The 23,950-nt window shown below is 39.4% G+C and overlaps 1 protein-coding gene across 1 annotated transcript; it reads left to right on the top strand.

The window, feature by feature from the left end:
• The first annotated feature begins 3,573 nt into the window (after positions 1-3,573).
• lpcat1 (lysophosphatidylcholine acyltransferase 1) lies at positions 3,574-23,240 on the top strand. Its single transcript, XM_083925728.1, is given in 15 exon segments — positions 3,574-3,760; positions 9,667-9,806; positions 10,210-10,424; positions 11,869-11,981; positions 12,127-12,135; positions 12,137-12,191; positions 14,807-14,865; positions 16,583-16,617; positions 16,883-16,937; positions 17,522-17,604; positions 17,703-17,828; positions 19,417-19,570; positions 20,839-20,937; positions 21,016-21,157; positions 22,061-23,240. Coding segments are annotated over 15 exon segments (1,503 nt in total). The 5' UTR covers positions 3,574-3,673; the 3' UTR covers positions 22,192-23,240.
• The last annotated feature ends 710 nt before the right edge of the window (positions 23,241-23,950 follow it).

The raw sequence follows: 23,950 nt of genomic DNA, 5'->3' as shown, positions 1-23,950 counted from the left end.
TGTGTACTGCAAGACAAATCCGAGACACAAGCAGAGGCAGGGCTGAAATGTTGAACGAGTGTTGAGAAGGTTACTTTGAGATGGGGGGAATTTAGAAGTGAACTGTGATGCAAAAAATAAATTGTTTGGCTGAATAATGTGCATACCTCTTTTCACTCCACTCTTTTTTTTTCCTCCTTTAAACAGCAATGATCCAAAATGCATAATTTTATTACATAAAGAAACTCAATTGTAAGATGACTAATGTAAGAGAACGCTTCTAAAATTATTGTGATACTTTTATTTTATGAAAGATAATTTTTTATTGATTAAAGGCCTAGTCAGTCACTCTTTCAAATTACACCTGAAAACTAGCGTACTATGACCATAGTTTGTATGGGACAATATGCTCATTTTCAGGTTCATACTTGTATTTTGGGTCTCTACTAAAACATGTTTACATGCTTTAAGGGGCCTTCACATGATAAGCTTTTTGCGTCGGTCTCACCACATGGTTGGGTGCAGAGACCCAGTAAACTGCTAAATCAACAGTAGTATTAAAGGTGACAGTTAGCTCGTAAACTGCCTCTTCACAAACCTGGTGTGACTGCTCATAAACCTCCAAGCATTACGTTTTCTTCCGAGATCGTGAAACAACTTAAATATAACGCTAAATAGTTCAGGAAACTCGGACACACAATAACATTTTCCTCCATCTTTTAACCGACTTGATGTTGCTCTTGTTGCCCTAGGAAACGTAGACTTCACATTCAAAAGTTTCTGTCTGCTCTGATTGGTCAGCTGAGAAAATGACTGTAAAAGCCTATTCATAGAGTACTGTAATATGGTTGTGACATCACAACTGTACAGAAGTCCTGACAGCATTTCCCTGTGGATTGAGTGTTTTGATACTTTATTATTATAGTATTTATATAGCACCTCAACCTGCTTTATAGTAAATAAAAAAAGACATGGAAATCTCACTTTTTACAATATGGTACCTTTAAGAGTTTGTCTTGGATTGCATTCATCAGTTTCTCTTTGATCCATTTTCAAATTTAAAGTAAAACCATCTTACTTTTCATACACAGGAACATGTTACACAGTAGTCATCTGATGATAAAAACAAAAACATTCAGAAAATTCCCCTCAGTTATCTATGATCAGTAGAGTAATAATGTTTTCCTGTTCATGGGCTAGCGATGGTTAACTTGCATCAAATAAACACTGGCCTGATTTACATCAGATTCCTCTCTATTGTGCCTCCACATGAGGGAGCCAAAGTCTATGTTTCACGACTACAGAATCCAACCTGTCACATTTTGACATCCTTTCCTAACCACTGTTACCTAAAGCAAGTTGTCCCTACCGCCCTGTGGTTACTACAGATTAGTCTTTACAATATTGATTCACAAAAACTACAGAATCTTGTGTGAAAACTCATTTGTTATCAGCCTTACAGTGCATGGTTTTGAGTATGTGTCAGACACTGGCTGATAATCCATGCTATGGTCGCCTTTTCTATCTTTGCTGAAAAAACAAAACCCAACACACAATGGTATGGACGGAATGTACTGTAACATGCAAACTGTGCAGGCATGGAAACCTGACTGGGTTGAAAGGTGTTTGGCAACAAACACTGAGCCTACGACTGCCACACTGTTGTCCCAAAGGTTAATGTACTGATGGAGGAACAACAAAGCACCTGCATGTGTGTTCTCATACAAAGTTATCGCAGCTGAATGTTTGTAAAGTTCATTTCCAGAGTAATCAGTACATAGGATTGTTCCTTTGAAAGAACCGGGCAAGACAGAGAGCTCAATTATGACACATCTCAATTGTGGGTCAGTGAGCAACTAGTTTATATTTTCAGGTGTCGATAGAAGTGTACAATACCAAAATGAGCCCATAGATTTAGGGTGATAAACCAGTCTGCACCAGCGTACAATGTAGGTCGGTCATCTGCTGCTGTGAGAAACAACAAAGTGTATTAAATTGCCTGTAATCTAAAAACACAAGACACTGCAGAAATTCATGGGTGGATCAAATGCAGCAGGAAACACGGCTTCAAATGCATAATGAATCTCACTGAAGGCAAATCAGGTCAAACATCTCAAATCCACATTTCAAGGACAGCCACACAGTCTTTATCTTAGACTACTTCAAATGTCAACCCCCCCTCAAAAGGTTCATGTTGTTATACAAAGAGATGCCCGTATTTGTTCACCCTGGGTGTACAAACTCTTTAAGAGTGCACCATTTTAGGGCTTTCGAAAAGGGCCGCCATGTGTTTGCTCGGGCCCAGGACAAGATGATCTCCAATTCCCCCCACCCAGCATTTTATGTAAAGGTTACAGCCCTCATTTGACCTGGGGCCCTGGACAACTGACTTCGGTGTTTTCCACCCTTCAGCTGCTCTAGTGTGTCTGTTGTATAAACTGTTGTGACATGTTAAAGTGACATGTTCAGTGCATAACTGTTGTTTAACATGTTATGACATGTTAAAGTGACATGTTCAGTGCATAACTCTGAAAGGATTATAGTTGTGGCTTTAAATAAGTTAAACTGGTTGATTTGATTATAATGTATTGGAGTGGGACCTAACTTTCATAAGGGAACATAATGTGACACAGAGGCGTGCTTGGGTGCGTGCATGGGCCAAAAGGTTTCCAGATTTGTTTCGTACCTTTCAAAATAAAAGCTTGAACACGCTGCATAGTGTATTTGCCAATGTTTTGAGTAAGATGTAAGCTTAATGTGTATTTCGAAATGTAACAAATGTTCCTGTTCAAATTGTTGGAGTTACTACAATTTCTACAGATTACAGTAATTTGGGATTTGTAAACATGCTTCACAATATATTAGAGCACTGTATGTAGACTCTCAAACTTTCATGCACCTTATCAAATAATTGTTTTTGCCTTTTTATTCCACTGCATATTTGTATGGAGGACTAAACGTGACTTAAGTCGCAATAAATAAATGCCTAAATAAATGTTTAAGTAAATAAATAAATATAGGAATACATAAACAAATAAATCAACCTATAAATAAATGCTGAAATAAATAAATGCATTAACTAATTTATAAGTAAACAAACAAAAGAATACATGAATAAATACATGTATAAAAATAAAAGAACAAATGAATGCTTCTACATTTTTGTTCACCTACATTTATTTTAATGAGCGAGGGGGTCCCATTTATTCATGCATTTTTTATTCATTTATTTCTCTATTTATTTATTTATTCATTCATTTATGTATTGTTTATTTATTACTGTATTTATTTATAGATGTATTTATGCATTTATTTATTTATTGAGACTCATGTTTAGTCCTTCATACATTTGGGCGTGCAAACAGAAAAAAAAAATGTTTTTCACTGTAACGTAACAAATAGGCTGCATTGGGTTATTTCTTTTTAATACACAGTCTATGGTTAATGCCTGCCACAGCCTCAAGAGCTTTATTTTGAATGTTACAACCGGAAGTCACGTCGTGTCGTCTCGCTAGCTTGCTCGGGAGCCTCCTGCCGCCCAGCATCAGCCTCTCCTCCCGTCAGAGGAGCGTAGACTGTGGACAGAAGGAGATATCACCCCACGGCACCGAAGGAGCCACTCAGCTCTCGGTACGGGACTTCTTGGACTCCACTTTTCTTAGTTGTTTTGGGGTGAAAATCTCGGTCGTCAGCAATGAAGTCATCAAACAGTCGTCCCTCCAGAGTGGGCAGAAACCCCTTCGTCCACAAGCTGACATTCACCATGACAGAGAAAATAAAGGTAAGACAGTTAAGATGACGAGTGATACACGTTAACGTAAGATACGACGCTGCTGTCAGGTGCCTTGTTTGTGTTTAGTGTGTTTAGTGTATTTACTACACTCTACCCACCCACTTGGGGCTGACACACACTTTTATGATGTCTTGTTTACGCTCGGGTGATGCACTTTGTGTTATGAAAAAATAAAGCAGAAACAAGTTCCTCAAACTATGGAGCAAGTCCTCCAGCTGTCAGGAAATGCAGTTCCACAGTCTGTTTTCCTGGTCGTTGTCAGCGTTAACGGAGAGCAACGCTCACATTTAAAAGGGTCCTTGAAAGATGTCAACAAACCACTTAAAGAGAAACCAACATGTTCTAAGCAAATCTTTCATTCATGCACCTTTCAAATCATTCCCACACAGTTTCATTGTTCAGAATAATGCATGCATCAAGTTGACTTCATCAGGCTTAGTACTTGAAACAGCCTATGGTAAATCTTACACTCAGAACAGATTGTATCATGTGTTTTTTACTTTTGAACTAATAACTCAACATGAATAAGCCATCAGCAGGGTGGATAGTATCCACAGATGTAATAATATTACACGTGCAGCCTTACATTTCACTCAGATTTAGGAAAGAAACAAACATTTTTTTCTTGTTTTATTTCTATTTTTTAATCATCTTTTGGACATTAATCATGTAACTGTCATGCTGCTCCATTATAAGAGTTATCTTGGACTTGTGGTGGCCAGCCACTAGCCCTCTTTTCCTGAATGGATCTGCCCAGCCGGAGTTGAATCTTGATTGACCAAATTTGCATGTCAGATTTGCATTTGATTTCTAACCACTCACCTTTTCACAATAGGAGGCAAAAAGGTGCACTCATTGCACTTACTGTTTATACTGACTGTGTCGTACTGACAGGCTGAACAGGATAGCATCTCACATTCTTCTGGCTTCTCACCTTGCTCCCAACTGATACAGACACACAGTGTTTACACTTAAGTGGAAGCACAGGGTTAAACAAGCTGGCAGCTAACCAAGTTTCATGTGTACTCAGATAGCCCTCATTAGAATGGATCAGTTTCCAGGATAGCATAGCAAGGGTGACTAATTGTTTGGGTAAGGTTAAAGTCAAAATTAGGATATGCTCAGTTAGGGCTGCCCCATCCTCAGACTGATCCTTAAATACAGTGTCAGACAAACATGAACGTGGTATGTGAGCTACTCTGTAGCTGTGGCTTCATCCTAAATCATCCATTGAAATCGATGGTTTCTCACTGCTGGAGGAGGGCAGTCTGGCTGACATGCTTCCTCATCAGTCAACCAATGGATCGATGGTTTCTCATGCCTAGTGATTGGTGGGGCCTTCTGACCGAATGTAGTCAAACTGACCAGCTGAATTAGTCATTTTTGTTTTGTTTTAGGTAAATACAAAATACAACCATTTTTTTATTGAGTGTTTGTTATGAAGGTAAGATTAAGTCTAAAGTAGGGCTGCATGACATATATCGGTACAGATCATGGGAAATTTATATTATTTTGCATTATTCCAATAAGGAAATTATAGCCCATAAATTATCAACCTATAATACGAAGCCAAAATGCTTTCATTGACAAGCGAAGCATCTACACACTGATACAATAGGTATGCACCCTGCGTTACGCCCATAAACACACATTGACTATACACTGACAGATTATGTCAAAGCGAATCTTTTTATGTACTTTGCTTGAAAAATCTACGTTAGATTTGGTTAGGTAAGAAGCAGGTGATGATCGGTATTGACAGAAAAACATCCATGTCATGCACCACTGCTCTAAAGCATTTCTAATTGCCCTCTTGTCATTCTTCCTAAAAAAAACACCTCGAAACAAGTTGCACTGAAGTATCAGTGATGTGTCTTTTTTCTGTATTTTTTGCAGTCACACAAGCAGACAAGAGGAGAGAGTGCACTCCCTCTGCTCCACCCCATCAAGTTTATCTGTTTTTATAGCTTTAGGGCCCATAGGTGCCTGCTTTCATACAGAGCAAAACACACAAAGCACAAGGCTCAGGAAATCGCCCTTTATGTGGGCACTACAGGTTCTTACCACTTCAGCTTGGCTCGCTGAATGCTGTCACTACACTTTTTTCCCAGTTCTCGCTGGAAGAAAGTCATTATTTGTACAGGTCAGTTATTTTATTGGAGCTCGCAGTAGATTGTAAACAGTTGTGTGTCTGTGCCAGATGACGGCAGCAGTCCAGTAAATGTAAGCCGGACCATGTGTGTCTTTGAGTCTGGTTCACACCTCCCACTGCCTGCTTTTAATATGGCTGTGAGGTGTATTTTTCCACTTCACACACATACTGTATGTGAAGTGGACTTGGTCATGTACACGCACACACACACAGTCCCATGTAAACAGGCACAGCTCTGCCTCAACAAAAACTTAACTTCCTACGTAGATTCCATCTGCGTTTAGATCTATATGACTGCATGATGTGCGTTTGTCTGCTTTTGAATCTGTAAACCTTCCACATTGAGACAAAATGTGATGCTTGATGCATAAGCACATCCTTCCCCCTGGCAATTGCTCTTCCTGAATCTGTTTTTTTTTCCTAACTTCTATCAAACATGATCAGTAGCACTGTAGACCAACTAGGTCAGCAAGTAAACCAGACAGACAGTAGTGCTCATTCCAGCTGAGTCACACATTGCTGAACAGTGAACATCATACAGACAGCCAACTCTCCGGTTTGCAGGCAAAATACCTGTGACATTCAATAGAGCTTTGATGTCCAAATACTGGATTGGGACCCTTCTGAAATCTCAGTCGATGTCTCATATAATTCTAGAGAAATGGCAGATATTTTCAGCTATTTTAGTATTAAAACTTACAGGTAGAAGGATATTGTGAATTTCTACCTGGCAGAAACACATATAGAATACAGCACAGAACAACAGTATGTGTATAACAGGTTCTTCTACCTTTTGTCTTCAACTTGGTGGACTGCTTGTCTTCCCTCCCTGCCTGACACACAGCCTATATCTGTACATCAACAACATGACAGAACACAGCAGGGGGAGAGCTTCCTGGGCCCCTAGGTGGAAATCAGAGCACCCTTCCATTTAAAACAATAAACCCAGCGCAATTAACCTTCACAACAGGGTGTGGAGCACTTAAAAGTGTGCTGGGTCACAATCCACTGGGGGTTATTGTGAAATGCTCTTTTCTCTGTGGTTGGATCTTGCTTTTTGTCTAAATTAGTCAAAATCTAACAGCATCGTCAGCTACTGTCTAGATGGACAGACAGAGACTGTGTTATAAATAATAGTATTGTGATTTTTTTTTAAATTAATAGGAAAAGAAGCATTGTTAAATAAAAGCAGACTTTGCAAGATGGACATTCTGACATATTAAGTGCTAGAGTTAAATAGAAATGAAGAATAACTAGGATGAAATAAAGTTAATAATTATATTGAACTGAGTCTTAAAATTGTATTGATTCATTTAAAAAATGTCAGTCATATTATGTGCTTTGTATGTATTTATTCACACGGTTGTACTTGTACTGAACATCTTGGTTACATCATCAGGGGTTTCTTGTATTTTCTCACAACTAAGAAAGCTGTCTTCAGGGACAGAAGATGCTATAAAATTGTTTTTCCCAGGCTAAGTAGTACTCCTTATGATAAATTGGTGGAGTGGCCCTTTAACACGCTTTGCTATTTTCAATATTGCACATAAGAGGATGCCGGTAATAAAAATAATACAGTACTAAATGATTGCACTCAGAAAATCGAACTTTAACCATACATATATATATTAGAGTGAGGATGTGTGGTGCAGGAGAGCTCGGAATTGCAGAAACATTTTATACAGCAAAATTCAAATAATGAGCGGAGGATGGGCCAGTGCTCTCATAAAACACTAGAAAATTGCTCTGCTCTACCCCACCCCGCTCATTCTCATGCCACCTCCTGAGAAAATGTCAGCGGATCCTCCCAGATGGATTCGTTAAGCTCTGATGATGACTGCACTGTGCGTCAGTCTTGGGGGTGGGAAGGCGAGGAGAGGCGTTAGAGCATCATAAATCTCCCCCATACTGTTTATTTATTAATACTGCCCTGCAGTGTGCACCTGGGCTCCTTCGGAGAGAGAAACACACGGGGAAGACGGGACAGGAAGGGAGGGGGTAAGATGTGCTTCCCAAGAGTGGTCACAGAAAGCACATCAATGCAAATTAGGAGGAAACCAGTTGAAGGGAGAGCAGCATGATAAATGAAGGTGCAGCTAAGAATATAGACATTGCAAGTGAAAGATGGATGGATGGATGGATAGTTGAGGAGAGGATATCCTCCAGGATTGGTGATTACTGTAACAGGGGGGGTCGGGGTGGGGGGATGATGATGAAAGGGGGGTGCAATGTGCGAGATGAGGAGATTGAACAGAGCTGGGACAAGGGGAGGATGGGCCTTCAAATGTCACACATTCTGAATTTACACTGAAGGCCGTGACTTTGTGACCCTGTTAGTACACACACACACACACACACACACACACACACCTCATTACAAAGTGAGAGAAAAGGCATGACATATCAGTCAGCTGACATCTGGCATCAATGAACTTTATTTCAGGGACAAGACCTAAGGTTGAACTAAGCCTCATACACTGTTGCCTTATCTTTTTTCCTACCTTACTATTTATACAGTAAAACCTCACTGGTGTTATTCAAAAAGCAAAAGTCCTTGTCTGATAATGCCAAACGGCCAGCAAACCCTAAACCCCTAAATCTGAACAAATGTATTGTTAGGGTTAGGAAGGTATCACTTTAAGATCCCCTGACATGTACTGTATTACAACATATACAAACTGTCTACTTAGAATGATAATGTGTGTAGGATGTGTTCTTTTTAAAGTACATTTCCACATTTAAATCCTTAAAAAGGTATCTACTCATTCTAACTCATTAAAAATTGCAGAATCTATGAATATGGAAATTGTGTTCATGTCTAAAATGTTCCTGCTGGACAAAATATGTCTCCTACTTCACTGTAAAGCCCATTATCAGTGTATGTGCACTGGCAGCGTCACATTTCTACAATACACTTGTACAAGTTGCAAATTGGAATGGGGTTGACTTCTGAACTAGATTCAGAAGATGAATGTGAAAACAGTCTTCTTGGGTTAAACTCTGCACATATGCACAGTGAAGCTCAAACATCTGTAGGAACAAGCGGAAAACCTATTTCTGAGTTGAGGGGGTTATTAAGTGAATTTAAGTGAATGCATTTAAACGTGAATTCGAACCAAATAAACTTTGGCATTTAAAGAGCCTGATTGATGGACATGAAACAGAGAAATAAAACTACAAACCTCAAACCAAAAGACAAAAGAATCTCACTTTTTACAATATTGGACCTTTAAAACACACAATATCAGGCGAATGCATATGGTATTTTGTGAAATCAACCTGTGACAATAAAAACTCATTGCTGCATGTAGTTAAAAGTGTACTTGAGGATCTTTTTATTGGCTGGCCAGCTCCTAAGCTGGAGTTAACTAATATTGATAAAAATACATTTACATATTGGACATAGAGGCCTGTGAGCTCCAGGGGTTCCTAACCAGGAAGTTGTGATAAAAGCACGACTGTTGTTCCTTCCTGAAGACACTGTGGGACATACAGGCATATGCTTCGGCTGTATAGGAATGTATAGTATGTGAAGTGACAGTTGGCTGAAAAGCTAATAGGAATGTTACACCATGGAACAGTAGATAATAGGTTGTAGAAGTGCAGTGGAATGACAGCAATGTGACGGCTCATATCTCTGTTCTCTCTCTCTCTCTCCCCCTCTCCCTTTCTCTCTCTCTCTGTATCTGTCTGTCTCTCTCTCTCTATCTATCGATCTATCTCTATCTCTCTCTCTCTTCAGATAGGACTTATGTCCGTGACCGTGTTTCCGGTGCGACTGCTGCTGGTGTCCTTCTTCATGCTGCTGGCGTGGCCCTTCGCCTTTGCTGCCTCCCTGGGACGTTCTGAGTTTGTCATTGAGCCACAGCCTTGGTGGAGGAGGTGTGTGTGGTGAATATTTCAGTGTGTAGGAAAGTGCTACTAAAATATGGGATTGCACAGAAATGTGTGAAAAGTGCAGCATCTTTAAATGTTTAAATGGCACTATGATAAATATATCCAAACAAACAAGCCCTCTGATAACCACAGTCTTGTATTTGCTGATTGTTTATAAAACTTACTGAAAAGTATGTACATGTCTCCGTATTGAATTTCATGAATACACAGTGTCCATAGGAGCTATTCCCCATTAGAAGTGATCAGATTAAAGAAGTACAAAGTAGGTCTTTTGGCACTGACAAGCCTAAACTGTAGTTTTTGTGCTGAAATTTACTTTTTAGATTAACTTTCATTACAGTTATGTGGATTTGCGCATTGCATCAACTGTCTGTGTGTCCTGTACCAGGTTTATAGACCTGAGTCTACGGGTGATCATGCGCGCCATGTGGTTTTGTGGAGGTTTCCATTGGATCAAAGTGAAAGGGGAACGCGCGGCGCCCTCAGAAGTTCCCATCCTCACCGTGGCACCGCACTCCACCTACTTTGATGCTATCCCTGTCACCATGACCATGTTCTCCATAGTCACCAAACTGGAGAGCAGAAGCATTCCCGTCTGGGGCAGTGAGTAATACACTTTTCCATCACCTCTGAGCCGTTGATTTAAAGAAAGAAATAACTTTTTGTAACATTAAACACATTTTCTGTTTACTGCAAACTGTTGGCACATAATTGTTGTGTAGAACTTACCAGGTTGTAATATGAAAAGAGTACTTTCAGGATGATGGTCTCTGAATTAAAGAAACTGAACATCAATCAATTAATTTAATAAATAATACAGTCACAGAGTGAAAGTTGTACTCCGTAAGATTTTCATCTATTTAATTGCCTTTTAAGTTTCTATCTATCAAAGAATGAGTTAAAACAATGGTGCTTGATCATATGACCCACTGATGAAAACACTTATTTGCCTTTTTGTCGAGTATTCCAATCTGTGTGTCTGTGGCGACATTCCCTCGCTAGATGTAAATACGGGGCATGTTAGTGACTCTGCTGACAGCGGTTGGTCTATTGGCTGAGACCGGGACAAGCGTGTGTGTGTGTGTGTGTGTGTGTGTGTGTGTGTGTGTGTGTGTGTGTGTGTGTGTGTGTGTGTGTGTGTGTGTGTGTGTGTGTGTGTGTGTGTGTGTGTGTGTGTGTGTGTGTGTGTGTGTGTGTGTGTGTGTGTGTGTGTGTGTGTGTGTGTGTGTGTGTGTGTGTGTGTGTGTGTGTGTGTGTGTGTGTGTGTGTGTGTGTGTGTGTGTGTGTGTGTGTGTGTGTGTGTGTGTGTGTGTGTGTGTGTGTGTGTGTGTGTGTGTGTGTGTGTGGATTTAAGAGGGTAGCATAAAGGGGCAGGATCGGAAGTAGAGAGGTGAATGTGTTTTAATAAAGTTTACAAAAGAGCAAGTCAACACACATAGTGACCGTGAACGTGACAAGATGGAGGCTCTGAAAGAACATGCTCGCTTGTAGTTACATCTCACCTCCAAAGAGGCCGCTAGAAACAAGGTATCTCAATTAAAAAACGTTATTTTCAATATTTTAAAATTGATGATGATCTGAAATAGAAAAATATATCAGATTTCTAAAATACTAAACTCAGCACATTTACTGTCAACTTAGGTCAACTTTTTATCTTTCTTAGTTATTGTGGCACATATTCTCTGCATTTCCTCTCCAGGTTCTATCACTATAAGCAATATCTGAGCTGTCTTTGGCTCAGGTTTACCGTAAACTACATTCAATAGTGTCTTCCTGCTGCAGGAAACATCCACTTTTAGAAGCAGTGGGACAAATCATCATGGTGCACTTTAAAAATCTGTAAAAAAAGAAATCTCATTGGAAACAGTGATCCTTAATTGTGCATAATACCTCCCTTTCCCTTAAACTGCTCAACGTGCTCATCTATGGCCTTATTAGTATTTCTTCTGGCTGAAAAGTTCTGAAGATGAACCTACTGGAACATTTATGTTGTCTCTCTTGTTCTGGCATACATCCTAAATCTTTCTCTTCACCATCGTCCTCCCAGCTCTGATCAGCTACATCAGGCCGGTGTTTGTGTTTCGGTCGGATCAGGACTCCAGAAGAAAAACTGTTGTAGAGATCAAGCGGAGAGCCCGGTCTGGAGGGGAGTGGCCTCAGGTAACATACATGAAAGTCGACATAAAGTTAGGGTTAGGGATAATGTAAATGTACACAGAGAAACACTGATCTAACTTCAGCTCGCACAGATCAAAGAATTCGAAATAATGATTAAAATGCATCTGTTTGTGTGTGTGTGTTCTAGATCATGATTGATATTCCCAGAGGGGACGTGCACCAACAGGTCGGGGCTCATCTTATTCAAGGCTGGTATGTGCTCATTCCCCTTTCTGCTTCAGGCGTCTTAAAAACCAGGCTGAAGGTAGCTGTAGTTTTGTTCCCCACTTCCTGGCCACATGCTTCAAGAATAGAGGTCAGCATTTCCCTTTGTGCGGTGTCCCCTTGACACTTGTGCGGTGTCATTGATGTACAATGACACTGTTCAAGACTGGATACAGTTAGACACCATAGACTGTATAAAACATGGAGTGAGCTCTGGTAAACTTTGTATCATCACACATTGTGTTTGTGACATCACACAAGTAGGCACTTGACTACTTGCAAATAATGTACCCTGGACCTACTGTTTCTCACTTTTTTGGAACCAGTATTTTATTTCTTTTTCCAGTGCAGATAGAACTCAGTGTATGTGGGATTCTCAGCTGATCGCCATAGCGACGCCAAGTGAGACTGCCGCGAGACTGCCGTGATATTATCTTCCTCAATTGTAGTTAATTTTCCTGTTGGCCCAGCAGGTTTGGTTTCAGAGCCTTGCTCAATGACACCTCAACAGGGAACTGCTGTACCCGACTTGTTTTTCTGCTCACATCCCGTGTGTTTTATGCTGTCATCCATTGTTCCCTGCCTGCTCTGTCTAATCCCCTTTCTTCCAGTCTGTAATTCTGTCATTCCCAGTAAGCCCCGTGTGTGTGTGTGTGTGTGTGTGTGTGTGTGTGTGTGTGTGTGTGTGTGTGTGTGTGTGTGTGTGTCGGTGTGTGTGTGTGTGTGTGTGTGTGTGTGTGTGTGTGTGTGTGTGTGTGTGTGTGTGTGTGTGTGTGTGTGTGTGTGTGTGTGTGTGTGTGTGTGTGTGTGTGTGTGTGTGTGTGTGTGTGTGTGTGTGTGCGCGCGTGCGTTTGTGTGTTTACAGTCCTCTCTGGATGTGTCTCCTCCTCACTGGCTCCCAGCACAACGGAGTGTGTTTTAATGTGTATGGTGCCACCTGTGCATGACGTGCTCTGCAGATACCTCCAGTCCTTTTGTTGTTTTCAAAAGGCCTTTTAATAGAGCCGTCACTTTCATGTTAACCCTTCTCTTCCTGTCTGTCCCCTTACTATAGTCACACTATTATTCAGAGGGGATTGACAGTGATCACTGTTATGTTCTTTCATAGTCTCATACACAGCTCCATCAATATGTGGGGCCAATATTGTTGTATTTATCCAACTGTACTCGAAATAATGAAAAAAATAGTTGCCTGGGATTAGGAGATACTTTTGCATGTACAACTTTTTTAAATTGTACTTTTTAACCTTAAAATATGTGTTATGTTGTTAGCACAACTGTTTAGTTAATTTATATAAAACACTGAACAGATTATATCTCGAATATAATTTGTCTAGCTTTATCTAAATCTTAATATTCAAAAAAATTTAATATTTGCACAATCTGAAATAATAGTTTTCTTCTTAAAAACCTACATCAATTTAGGCTGCACAAATCAGTATTTCTATATGAACAATTATAAAAATGTCTTAGTGTAATGTGAAAGGAACCACTTGTAGTGATGAAACCACAGAGAATTGTTATGTATCTCTCAGCTCTGTGCAGCAATTTAGTGGCTTTCAGTTGATTGTTGTGGTTTTATGGTCCCAAACCTTTGGTTCACTGCTCTGATAAACCCACTGTATGCTCTCTGCCCAGCACTTAAAGTCACACAGACAAAGTAGGCGATGAGCTAGTAGACATAGTGGAGCATAGCAGCTAAAGAGCCCTCAGGAGTTGTTGGAGAATAGTGTTGTCCAAAATAGATTTTTTTCGATCGGTTTGATTCTGAATATTTGAAACGATTGGCTCATTAAAGATGGCAAGTGCAGAGCTTATGTGACTGGTTTTGGTTGGCAAACAAAACAATAGGAGTGCCGTATGGAAATACTTTGCATTTGAGGCAAAAAAAAACATAAAACAAAGAAAGGCAAAGGATACAAGCAAGCCCACATATTATCACCATATAAATGGTAATGAATATCGATATTTTTCAAGGTATTGTATCAAAGTTAGAAATTACAGTATTGTGACAAGGTTAGTGGTGAACAAAGCTAGAATAAGAGGTGGGGCACTAACACAACTCCAAATGAACTCCTGTGTTGCTGTTGGATGTGTAAATATGCAACAGTTTGCTAGCGTTAGCCATATGAGCTTTACAGCTTGTTGCGCTGCCCCCAAGTGGCAAAAAACCCCCCAAAAAACAGATTTGGTCGAAGCCTTATTTTCATTTGTAATTGTCATATCCCAGTTTCATCTATTCAAAGCTCACACAATAGCTTGAATAGGACTTTGTCCAGTAATAAATATTGTATGTAGCTTCTATCAGCTCGTCTGTCATCAGCAAGACATTATCGAATCTCAACAGAGAGGTCGTCTTCCCATGCTGGAGGTTTTCCTGAGGTTGTCGCTCATCTGAACCAGTACACGTTTCAACCTAGTTCAATCTCTCTTTTGTGTTCCAAGTTACTTCAAAAGTATAGAAAACCTTGTTGCCAAAACTCTGTAGTACTTGGGTAATTTGCAACTTGCTAATAACATACGCACAAAGTAACTGAATAAAACATTTCCTTTTGCTCTTCTGTTGTCCTCTCACCATCTCCCTCCTCTCTTGTCCTTCTCAGGTGCTTTCATACCAGGACTCCCAGTGCAGCCGGTGGTGCTACGTTACCCAAACAAACTGGTAAACACACCTTCTTTTAAGCCTTTGGATTCCTGCTCAATACCTGTAACCTTGGACATGTTGATAGCCATACATACACCATTTACATAAACTAACACACGCCGGTGATGTAATGGTTTTATTTGCTCATTTTACTGTGTTCCTTTGCGTTTAATGACTTCATGTTCTCATAGGATGATATTTCATCCCCCCCCTCCCCCTCAAATACACACAAACACACACCCACACACACAGGTGTCATGTCTCTCTCTCAGCGCCTCTCCTCACTCCCTCATGAATGATGCAGTTCTTATTACCTACTTTTTCTTGTCTGCTTCCCAATAAAGCTTTTGTCACAGTTTCCCTTTGTGCTGAGTTTAGTCACTGTGCTAACTCCAGTGACAGCGTGGCAGTGCAAGGCAGTTAAGTGAGGCAAAGAAAACCTGAATAAGACTCCTTATTTCTGCACCACCAGAAGTGTTTCCATTCCATCTGTTTCCATTCGCTCGTGTAGCTGTAGAGAACCTTTGCAGCTGGAAATGGAAACACCAGTAAACATTCCAGCCAATGCACCAAGCCAAGGACACTGAAATCAAATCACACAAAATGCCGATTGTTAGTGAGTCAAATCACATATTCAACTTCCTGAATCAATGACTACGCAGATCCGGCAAGTATGAAGAGAACCTGAAAGAAGTCCTGCATGGACCTGTTATAAATGTGATGTTATCTACAATGCCTTGGATTGATCTGCGTGCTGTTGTATCACTTTTAAGCTGTGTTCACACATGTTCTGTTCACTTTTCCCTTTTAAACCTGAAGAAATGGATGCAGTTAAATGTGGAGACACATGTACTGACAGGGAACAAACACCCCACAGTGGAAATTCAAAAGACTAAGAAAATCCTGCTCTACTGAAGTTACTGTGGCAATATTTTTTATTTATCTGTGGATTTCTTTAGTTTGTCACTTCTTTAAAAGGAATGCCTTATTAGTGTTTTTTTTTTAAATAATTTGATATGTGTGTATTTGAGTTGTACTGTATAGGTTGAAAACAACCAAAAGTAAACCAAGCTAATTCAAATGTATTCTTTACTGTACATTACTGTCAACCATTATGTAAAGAAAAAAGCTACAAGTTTCTATATTTTTTTAGTATCGCTCTCCTATGACATGCATTCAGACCATGCATAACTCCCTCTGCATCCACAAAAAGGTTTATATGCCTCACGTGAAGAGTTGTACTCCCCAAGACCTGTAAACACACTTTGATGTGTAAAGTCGTTGGAGAGCCCCATTAAAATGTTGAAAGCTATATTATCTTGTTACAATAACATTGTTGTAAGTGCAAATTGATAAGGAAAAGTCAGCACTAGTAGCAAATTGGTTCCAATATCTCCTACTAACTGTAATCCTCCTGTATATATGGATCCAATTGTATTCCAAGCTAGTTATGATATTACAAAGTTAAGATACGTAACACGTGTTAAATACAGTTGAACATACTACTGAGTGCAGAAAAACTCCCTTTCAGCATATTAATGTGATGCTAATCCTTCATTTGCATATTGAAGCTTAAACATCTGTAACAACGTAACAATAAGCAAAAACATTTTGTGAGGAACTGAGGAAAAAAACACATTTCAGGAAGTTAAAGAAGTTGTAGGAAATAGACCTCCCATTTCTATGTTTGTGTGTTTGTCCTGAGCCATTTCCTCTTTCTCCTTCCTCTCCACAGGATACGGTCACATGGACGTGGCAAGGTCCCGGAGCGTGAGTGTTTTTTCCTTCTCCCGCACACTTACACTCACACATACACCACAAACCATAACACAGACACACACACAGACACAGCTTTTACTGTCCTCAGCAACGTATGTGGTTCAAACACCAGCGGCCTGTTTTCCATTAATTATGAACATGGTAAGATGCTCTAAGGAAACTTCCATTATCTCCGGTCTTCTCTCCATTCATCATGTTTTCCTTTCCTGATACTATCTCGTCATGTAAAGACAAAGCCAACTCTTCTGTCTTCCAGATTCAAGATCCTATGGCTCACTCTGTGCCAACCCCATAATCCTATGGAGATAGAGGTAATTGGTTTAGTAAGACAGAAGTACAATTTGGTGCTGTATAAATACTGTGAAAGTATCACAACGCTCAATCCAAAGAGAAATACACAAAGCCCGTATTCAGAAACAATGTCTTTAAACAAGTCATCAGGACTTCTGTACAGTTGTGATGTCACAACTATAGTATATTGAGGTAGAAAGTGCTGCGAAAAGTGCCGTTACAGTCATTCCCTGGCTTCAATGACGGTGCAGAGATGCAGAGAGCGTATTTATGGAAGACAGAAATACTGACCAATCAGAGCAGGATGGCCTTTTTCAGGAAGGGGTCTTTAAGAGACAGGCACTAAAGCGTTTCAGACAGGGTGAATACAGATATGTTCAGACAGACAGTATGAGAAAAATTATGTGTTTTTGGTACATTCTAGCATGTGAACATGTTCTAGCAGACACCCAAAATACAAGTATGAAACGGAAGTTTAATATAATGTGAGACCTTTAAAATATGTAATGAATATATGTGTAATTCCATATTTATTATATAGCAGATTACTGCACAGTTTTGTGACAGGACAACAGCATTAAGTTGGCTTTCGCTTGTTCCTCAGTACTTGCCTATTTACACTCCATCAAAGGAGGAGAAGGAAAACCCCGCCCTGTTTGCCAACAATGTGAGAAAACTCATGGCCAAGTAAGTATGTTTGCAGAAATGTGCACGATCATTTTGGATGTCCATACCTCAAAGACGAGTTCGAAGGGCCTCATAAACCTTTCCCTCTGTCCTGGTAGGGCGCTAGAGCTGCCACTCACAGACCTGTCCTTCGACGACCGTGAGATTAGCCTATCACAGGGCCCACTGCGCATATATGACTACAGCAGCCTGCTTGAGTTTCATCAGCTGTTGTGCCGCTTGGGGTAAGTAAACGGGGACTGGGTCAACTGGTCGGACTGGGCGGTGGGAGGCTTTGTTGCAAGACTTTTGGGCACAGGAGGTGAAGAAATACTGACACCTATTGGTGATAGGGCAGAAACACACAAGAAAATCTGTCCTTTTTAAGAATGATTTGATTCAATGAATTCAAATCAAATAAGGAAAGGTTTTGTATTGTATAGCACAAATGTTCTGCCAAGACTGAATATTTAGAAAAATGGCCACAGATATTAGTTCTCTAAAGTCAGGTTTTATATCCAAAGGAGCCATTAACATAGGGCAAATGTCAGATAACTGTAAACACATCATGTGAATTTGGTTAATTAGAGAATATACAAATATGAGTTGTAAAAGGAGAAAATGCAAAGGTCGATTTTTTTTTTTTTATGAAATCATCCGTCATTATCAAACACGTTAAATATACCCAAGAGGAATCTTTTGTTTCACCTTCTTTGCTAATGAGCTCTAATATGAGCAGTTACCTCATTATATCATTTGTGTTGGTTGTAGATGGTTAGTATGCACAATAAAAATAATATTCTTTGATTAAATACCGAATGATAAAATCTTTATAGTGTGTCATATGAGTCTGTCTGTAACATATGACTCACTTTGTCATGTGTATGAATACACAGAGACACTTCTTTACCAGATACCTCAAATATTTAACCATGTTCCTTAAACATAGGCTATTTAGTCAAAGTCCTCCTAACTGTATTACTTGTTTAAATATTGAATATTGTAGCTAAAAAGGTGAAATCTGAATATAAACTTCAAAGAAAGAATTTCATGTAAGACCTTAAGATCTTTGTTCTGGATTGAGCTTCTCACAATAGCACTTAACTCTTCACCATTAGTATTATGAGTAAAGTGAAAAAAACTGTTGGCCTTTCATTTGTTAACTTTCTTTTGAAAGAGCCTTTATGATAATAACAGCCAATCAAGGACTCTCTGGAGTTGTGATGAAGTCTTAAGTATTTGATTGTTTTTATATTTATATTATTTATAGTCAACTAAACACGTCCAAGACCAAACTTTTGTAGATAGAAACTGACAGACCCATGATGTCCAGGGTGTGCGTGTAAGTGTGTATAAAATGAATACATCGTTCACACTTTTTCATGTAGACATTTATCCTTCAAATTGCTGTAGATAGGTATGTGGGGTTTTTGCCATCACGTTAAAGTGAAAGTGTTTCCATATAATAACATTAATTATCTTTATTTATAGAGCACTTTTCAAAATCCACATTATGTGCCTCACAAGGAAGCGGAATAAAACAGACAACTCATAAAAGCATCACGTTTTAAAAGGAAACAGATCCAGGCAAGATGAGATGTAAGTGTGAATTATTTATGTCTTAAAATGGTACGATTAATCATATTTTTGAAATATGATGATGCACACTTGACTGCACAAGCTTTGTGGTGTGCTGCTCCAAACTTAAATTACTTCTTGATCCAACAGGGCCCCGGCCGTGAGATATGACGCACATGTGCTTAACAGTATGACTAACAAAAACACTGTTGCGTGATGTCTTTGTGTTTTCTTTGGTCCACTGTTTATTAACAGGCTTAGAGCAGAAAGGACAGACCACGGGCTGGAGGAGCAGGCCAGAAGAGCCAAAAAGCTGCAGGAAGACAGGCTGAGTTTGGAGGACTTTGCCCAGTTCCTCAATCTGCCAGTTACAGACACACTCACACAAGTCCACAGCCTCTTTGACCAGGTAAACACATACAGCTTATTGTACAATAGACAAAATAAATTTTAAAATAAATTCAGGCAAGTACATATAATAACAGAGAATGAGATTACTGGCAAACTGGTAAAAGAGGACATATGGAACAGTATAAAAGTAGAGATTTAAAGATGATGCTGATCCAGCTAAATTGTACATCAATATGTTCCAAACCTCAGGAGCACATACTAAATAGCACATACAGTACTTAATTATGTTTAGTTATCAGACTTAAAAACGTTTTAATGGGTTAAAAGATGTGTCTATGGAGCTAGAGGGCAGACCTTGCTGTGCTGTGAAATTTAGCAGTAAAATCTTTAAATTGATGATAAACATGCTAAAATTGACCTTCACATAAGTGAAGTTCAGATCAAATATAGAAAAAGAAAAGTCAAAAACGGATCATACAGAAATAGAAAAAAAACTATTTGAAGTGGCATGGTTATAATACGAGGGGAATATAGCAGTAACAAGATATTAATATGAATTCAAATTTTTGGGCTGATGGTATTAATGACCCATAGTGTTATTAGGAAAAGAGTTTTAGAAATCCCTGTTAGATCTGCTCTCGCATCCTTGAGAGGTTTCTGTTACCTTAACATGTTTTTATTTAAAGTGTCTGGGCGGTAATGTATACATTTTCAGCTGTCACTGATTCAAAGCCCAAGTAAGTCTAAACCGCTACTTTCCTATCTTATAGGTGACATACTGTAGGTTACATGTGTTAAACTGGTCTGATAATGAACAATTAGCTCCCCCTTGGGGATAGTATGAAGCCTGCTAAATTTCAATAAGTTTAAATAGGGCGGAGTGATACGGGATCAGTTATCACAATATTATGGACCAAATACCTCAATATTGATAACGCAATGACATTTAAGGGTTGACTATTGATGGTTTCACAAAATAAACACAATGATTTTTGATAATAATCATCAGCAATGTGGATATAATGACTAAGTGGGTAAAGGAATGCACTTACAATATTACAATAGCCAAATTCTAAGACTATATCTTCTTTCATACCATGGTATCCCTATAGAAATACATTGCTCAGTCCTAAGTTTAAATATGTGTAACTTTGCATCTATAAACAACCAGCTAACTTATTTTGTGTGAAAAATGTTATTTTCAAATATTCTTTGTCCAGTTGAGTTTGTATGATTTCAGCCATAGTTGATTACATATGGCAGGAAATTACATTTTTATATTTGTCCCTTTGCTACCTCTGCTCACGAAGATAATTTTGTTCCCAGCGTGGAGATGGACGGATAGACATCCGACACTACGTTATCGCTCTGTCTGCTGTTCATCGACCAGCAAAATCAATGGAGACCCTCAAATTGGCTTTTAAGGTGAACACATTTACCATAGAAACCTTGTTTTGACATAGGTTTTATGTCATTACACTAAATATATATGCTGTTCTGCAGATGTATGAAAGTGAGGACAATGGGCACATCCTAGAGGAGGAGCTCGCCGCCATCTTGGAAATAATGTTGGGAGTGAAAAAGGTGGAACTTTCAGGTCTGTTTTTATCACTTGACAGACCTGACACAGGGACGATCACATATGGTAAGTGTTCAACTTCAGTACGAAATGAATTATGATCCCTTTGTAGATGATTGACAGCATCCATCAGTGTGTTCCTGCTTCCTCCGTGCTGTCACCATCACATTTGATTTCTTCTTGGCTTTACTGAAGAGGATAACTACCGTCTGTTGTTGATTTTCCAGAGTCCTTTACATCCGCCATCTGTCTCTTCTAGAAACTGTCAAAGCTTCTCCTTACACTCTTTTGTCCTATAAAGCAATTTCTGCTTTCAACATAAAACAATCCAGCAGATTCCCCCATCTGCACATAATGTCAAACACAGTCTGGTCTGCAATAACCATAGTGATTATATGAATGCTTCTAAACAAAAAACTAATAACACTGATGTTAAAATGCTACAAATCTCTTCTTAAATTCCTGAAAGACCTAAAATTCACTGAACATAGTATTAGTATTTAAAGCAACATTAAGCAAGAATTTGGTGCCCCTACCGTTTTAGAGTGTGATCCTCTTAAACGTAAACGTCCTGTTCGCTCTTGGAATGATGTCCGTAGAGGCTGCTGAACCCAGTATCGTTGCCCAGCTTCCCCTCAACAAAATCCCTCCCAGACTTGGCAGCACTGCCAGTCAGCTAACAAGCTGATGGCAGCTACAGTTAGCATTACTTTAGCAACATGTGTAAATCACAGTTGAGGCAGAGCAGCCTGAGAACATAAAATAGGATCTAGTTTCACATAGTTGATGGTGTGTCTTAGTGCCATAAAGCGTAACACACCTCTCACGGGAAATCGGACCTGCTCCCTAAAGTGCAAGAACAGCCGTTCGGGATGCAGTTAGGAATGGCAGAGGCACAATTCTCCACATTACAAGTCAGTGTAGCATCAACATGATGTTGCTCTAACACAGCTTTCTATGTTTTCCCAGTTGAACTTCATCATTTTATAGAGCAGCACCCATACTTCGTTCAGAATTACCTCGATTTTGAAAACCATCCGCGGAAATTCTGCTGGAGACGCAAGACCTGGAACGGACAGAACCACAACAAAGAAGATTGAGGAATGGACTATAATGCAACCACTGACTCTTGACCTTCTCTATCTGATGTAACGGCATCTCCAAATGCTGCAGCTTTACTACCACCTCTGTGCCTTAAGTGCAGGTAGTTAAAGGAATAGACAGAGACTAACAAAGTTGTGAGGATGGATCAGCGCAGCACAGATGATGGAATCACTTATCTCGTTTCTCTTCTGATCTTGTTTCGCCTTCCTTTGTATTGTTCTCCCAATTATGATCTAAAGAAAAACTTTGTTTTTTGCTCTGCAATCATATAATTTATTTTTACATTTATTTTCTTATGTATGACGTGCATATATTTAAGACATTAAAAGGAGGGGTATTTTTTTTATCCCTTTTGTTGATCTCAGGCAAATGGACACTAGCACACTGCCCTATCCTGCTGCTATCTAATTTTAGATATACATTGTGCTACCACAGAACAGAAACCAAATATCTTCCATGTAATCCAAAGAAATCATTCCTTACTTCAAGCAACTGTGTCACTGCCATAATCTTACAAAGGAAAAAGGGTCCATTTTTACTATATTTTGATCTGAATCAATCAAATCAGCTATGTTTTTTTATTTATTGTATTTGGTAATATGATGAGTAATGTAATGCCTATGCTTTTAATGTCCAGACTGTTCTCCACCTTCAAGGAAAATAATTTTAAAACTACTTTTTTGAAGAAAATCATTTAATAGGAGGATTGTTTAGTATTTTTGGATCGGCAAACCTTTAAACCTCGGACTGATATTACACATATTGTATCATACTGCATGTGCATTCTGCTAGTTTAACAATCTCAGATGGGCAACCCTGGATTGACACATTTTGTAACATGGCTGCAATGTTCCTGTATAGTGTCATTTTTTCTTAAATGCCGAACTCAAAGTGCATTGCCTTTATTTGACAAAAAAAAGTGTTTGTGCTGTTGTCACCTCCTGTCTTAATCCACTAGGTGGAGCTCTGCCCTTACACATTCACTTCAAGGTGGTTTGACTTTTAGATTCCCTCAAAGGCATCATATAGGCCTTATAGGAATCAAGCCAGGGGGTCTCAAATTCCATAAAGCCCTTATGGTTGATACATTATTATTTTATTTATAGCATTTATTTTCTTACTAGGCTTTTGATTTTATGTTCAAGTTCTTTATGTTTCCCTTTGATCACTTAACCAGGAAATATCTTCAAACTGTACCTCTCTGCTTTTGCTTTCATAATGATTCATCTTTTCTTCGTCCACATAGTGGTGCTAGCTCCCTTAGTTATACACACCAGAGAACCCATGCACCACTGCCCACCTGATGGACAGGGAAAGCATTACCTCATCCTTTCCTTTCATTCCTTCAGGTAAAAATAGACAGATTAAGCCTGGGCTTTGATGAGAGAAACCTACAGAGGAGGTGTGGAAGCTGGGAGAGAAGGATAGAGATGGAGGAGAGAGACTAAATGGATCGTTCTGCTCCAAATCCAATTCCTAATAGCTGGAGGGAAGGTGGGTGGGAGGAGGGAGAAGAAAACAGTCAAAGAAAGAGGAGAGGCAGAGGTGGAGTGGAGATATCACGTCTAACAATTAAGACCTGCCTTCAGGGTCTAAAGAAGAAGCTTTGTTGAGAACATATAAATTGCTCATTGAGCAGTGCCTCTCTGCAGTCTCTCTCAGATACTCCTGCCTCAAAGGAATCTGCCACAGCCTGAAGCCCACCACATAGCAGGACTGGAATCTGTTCACAGTATTTGGGATCCATCCTCAGCA

Source organism: Echiichthys vipera (assembly GCF_963691815.1).
Source record: "Echiichthys vipera genome assembly, chromosome: 13".
Classification (NCBI taxonomy): Eukaryota; Metazoa; Chordata; class Actinopteri; order Perciformes; family Trachinidae; genus Echiichthys; species Echiichthys vipera.
This window is presented reverse-complemented; position numbering and strand designations above follow the sequence as displayed.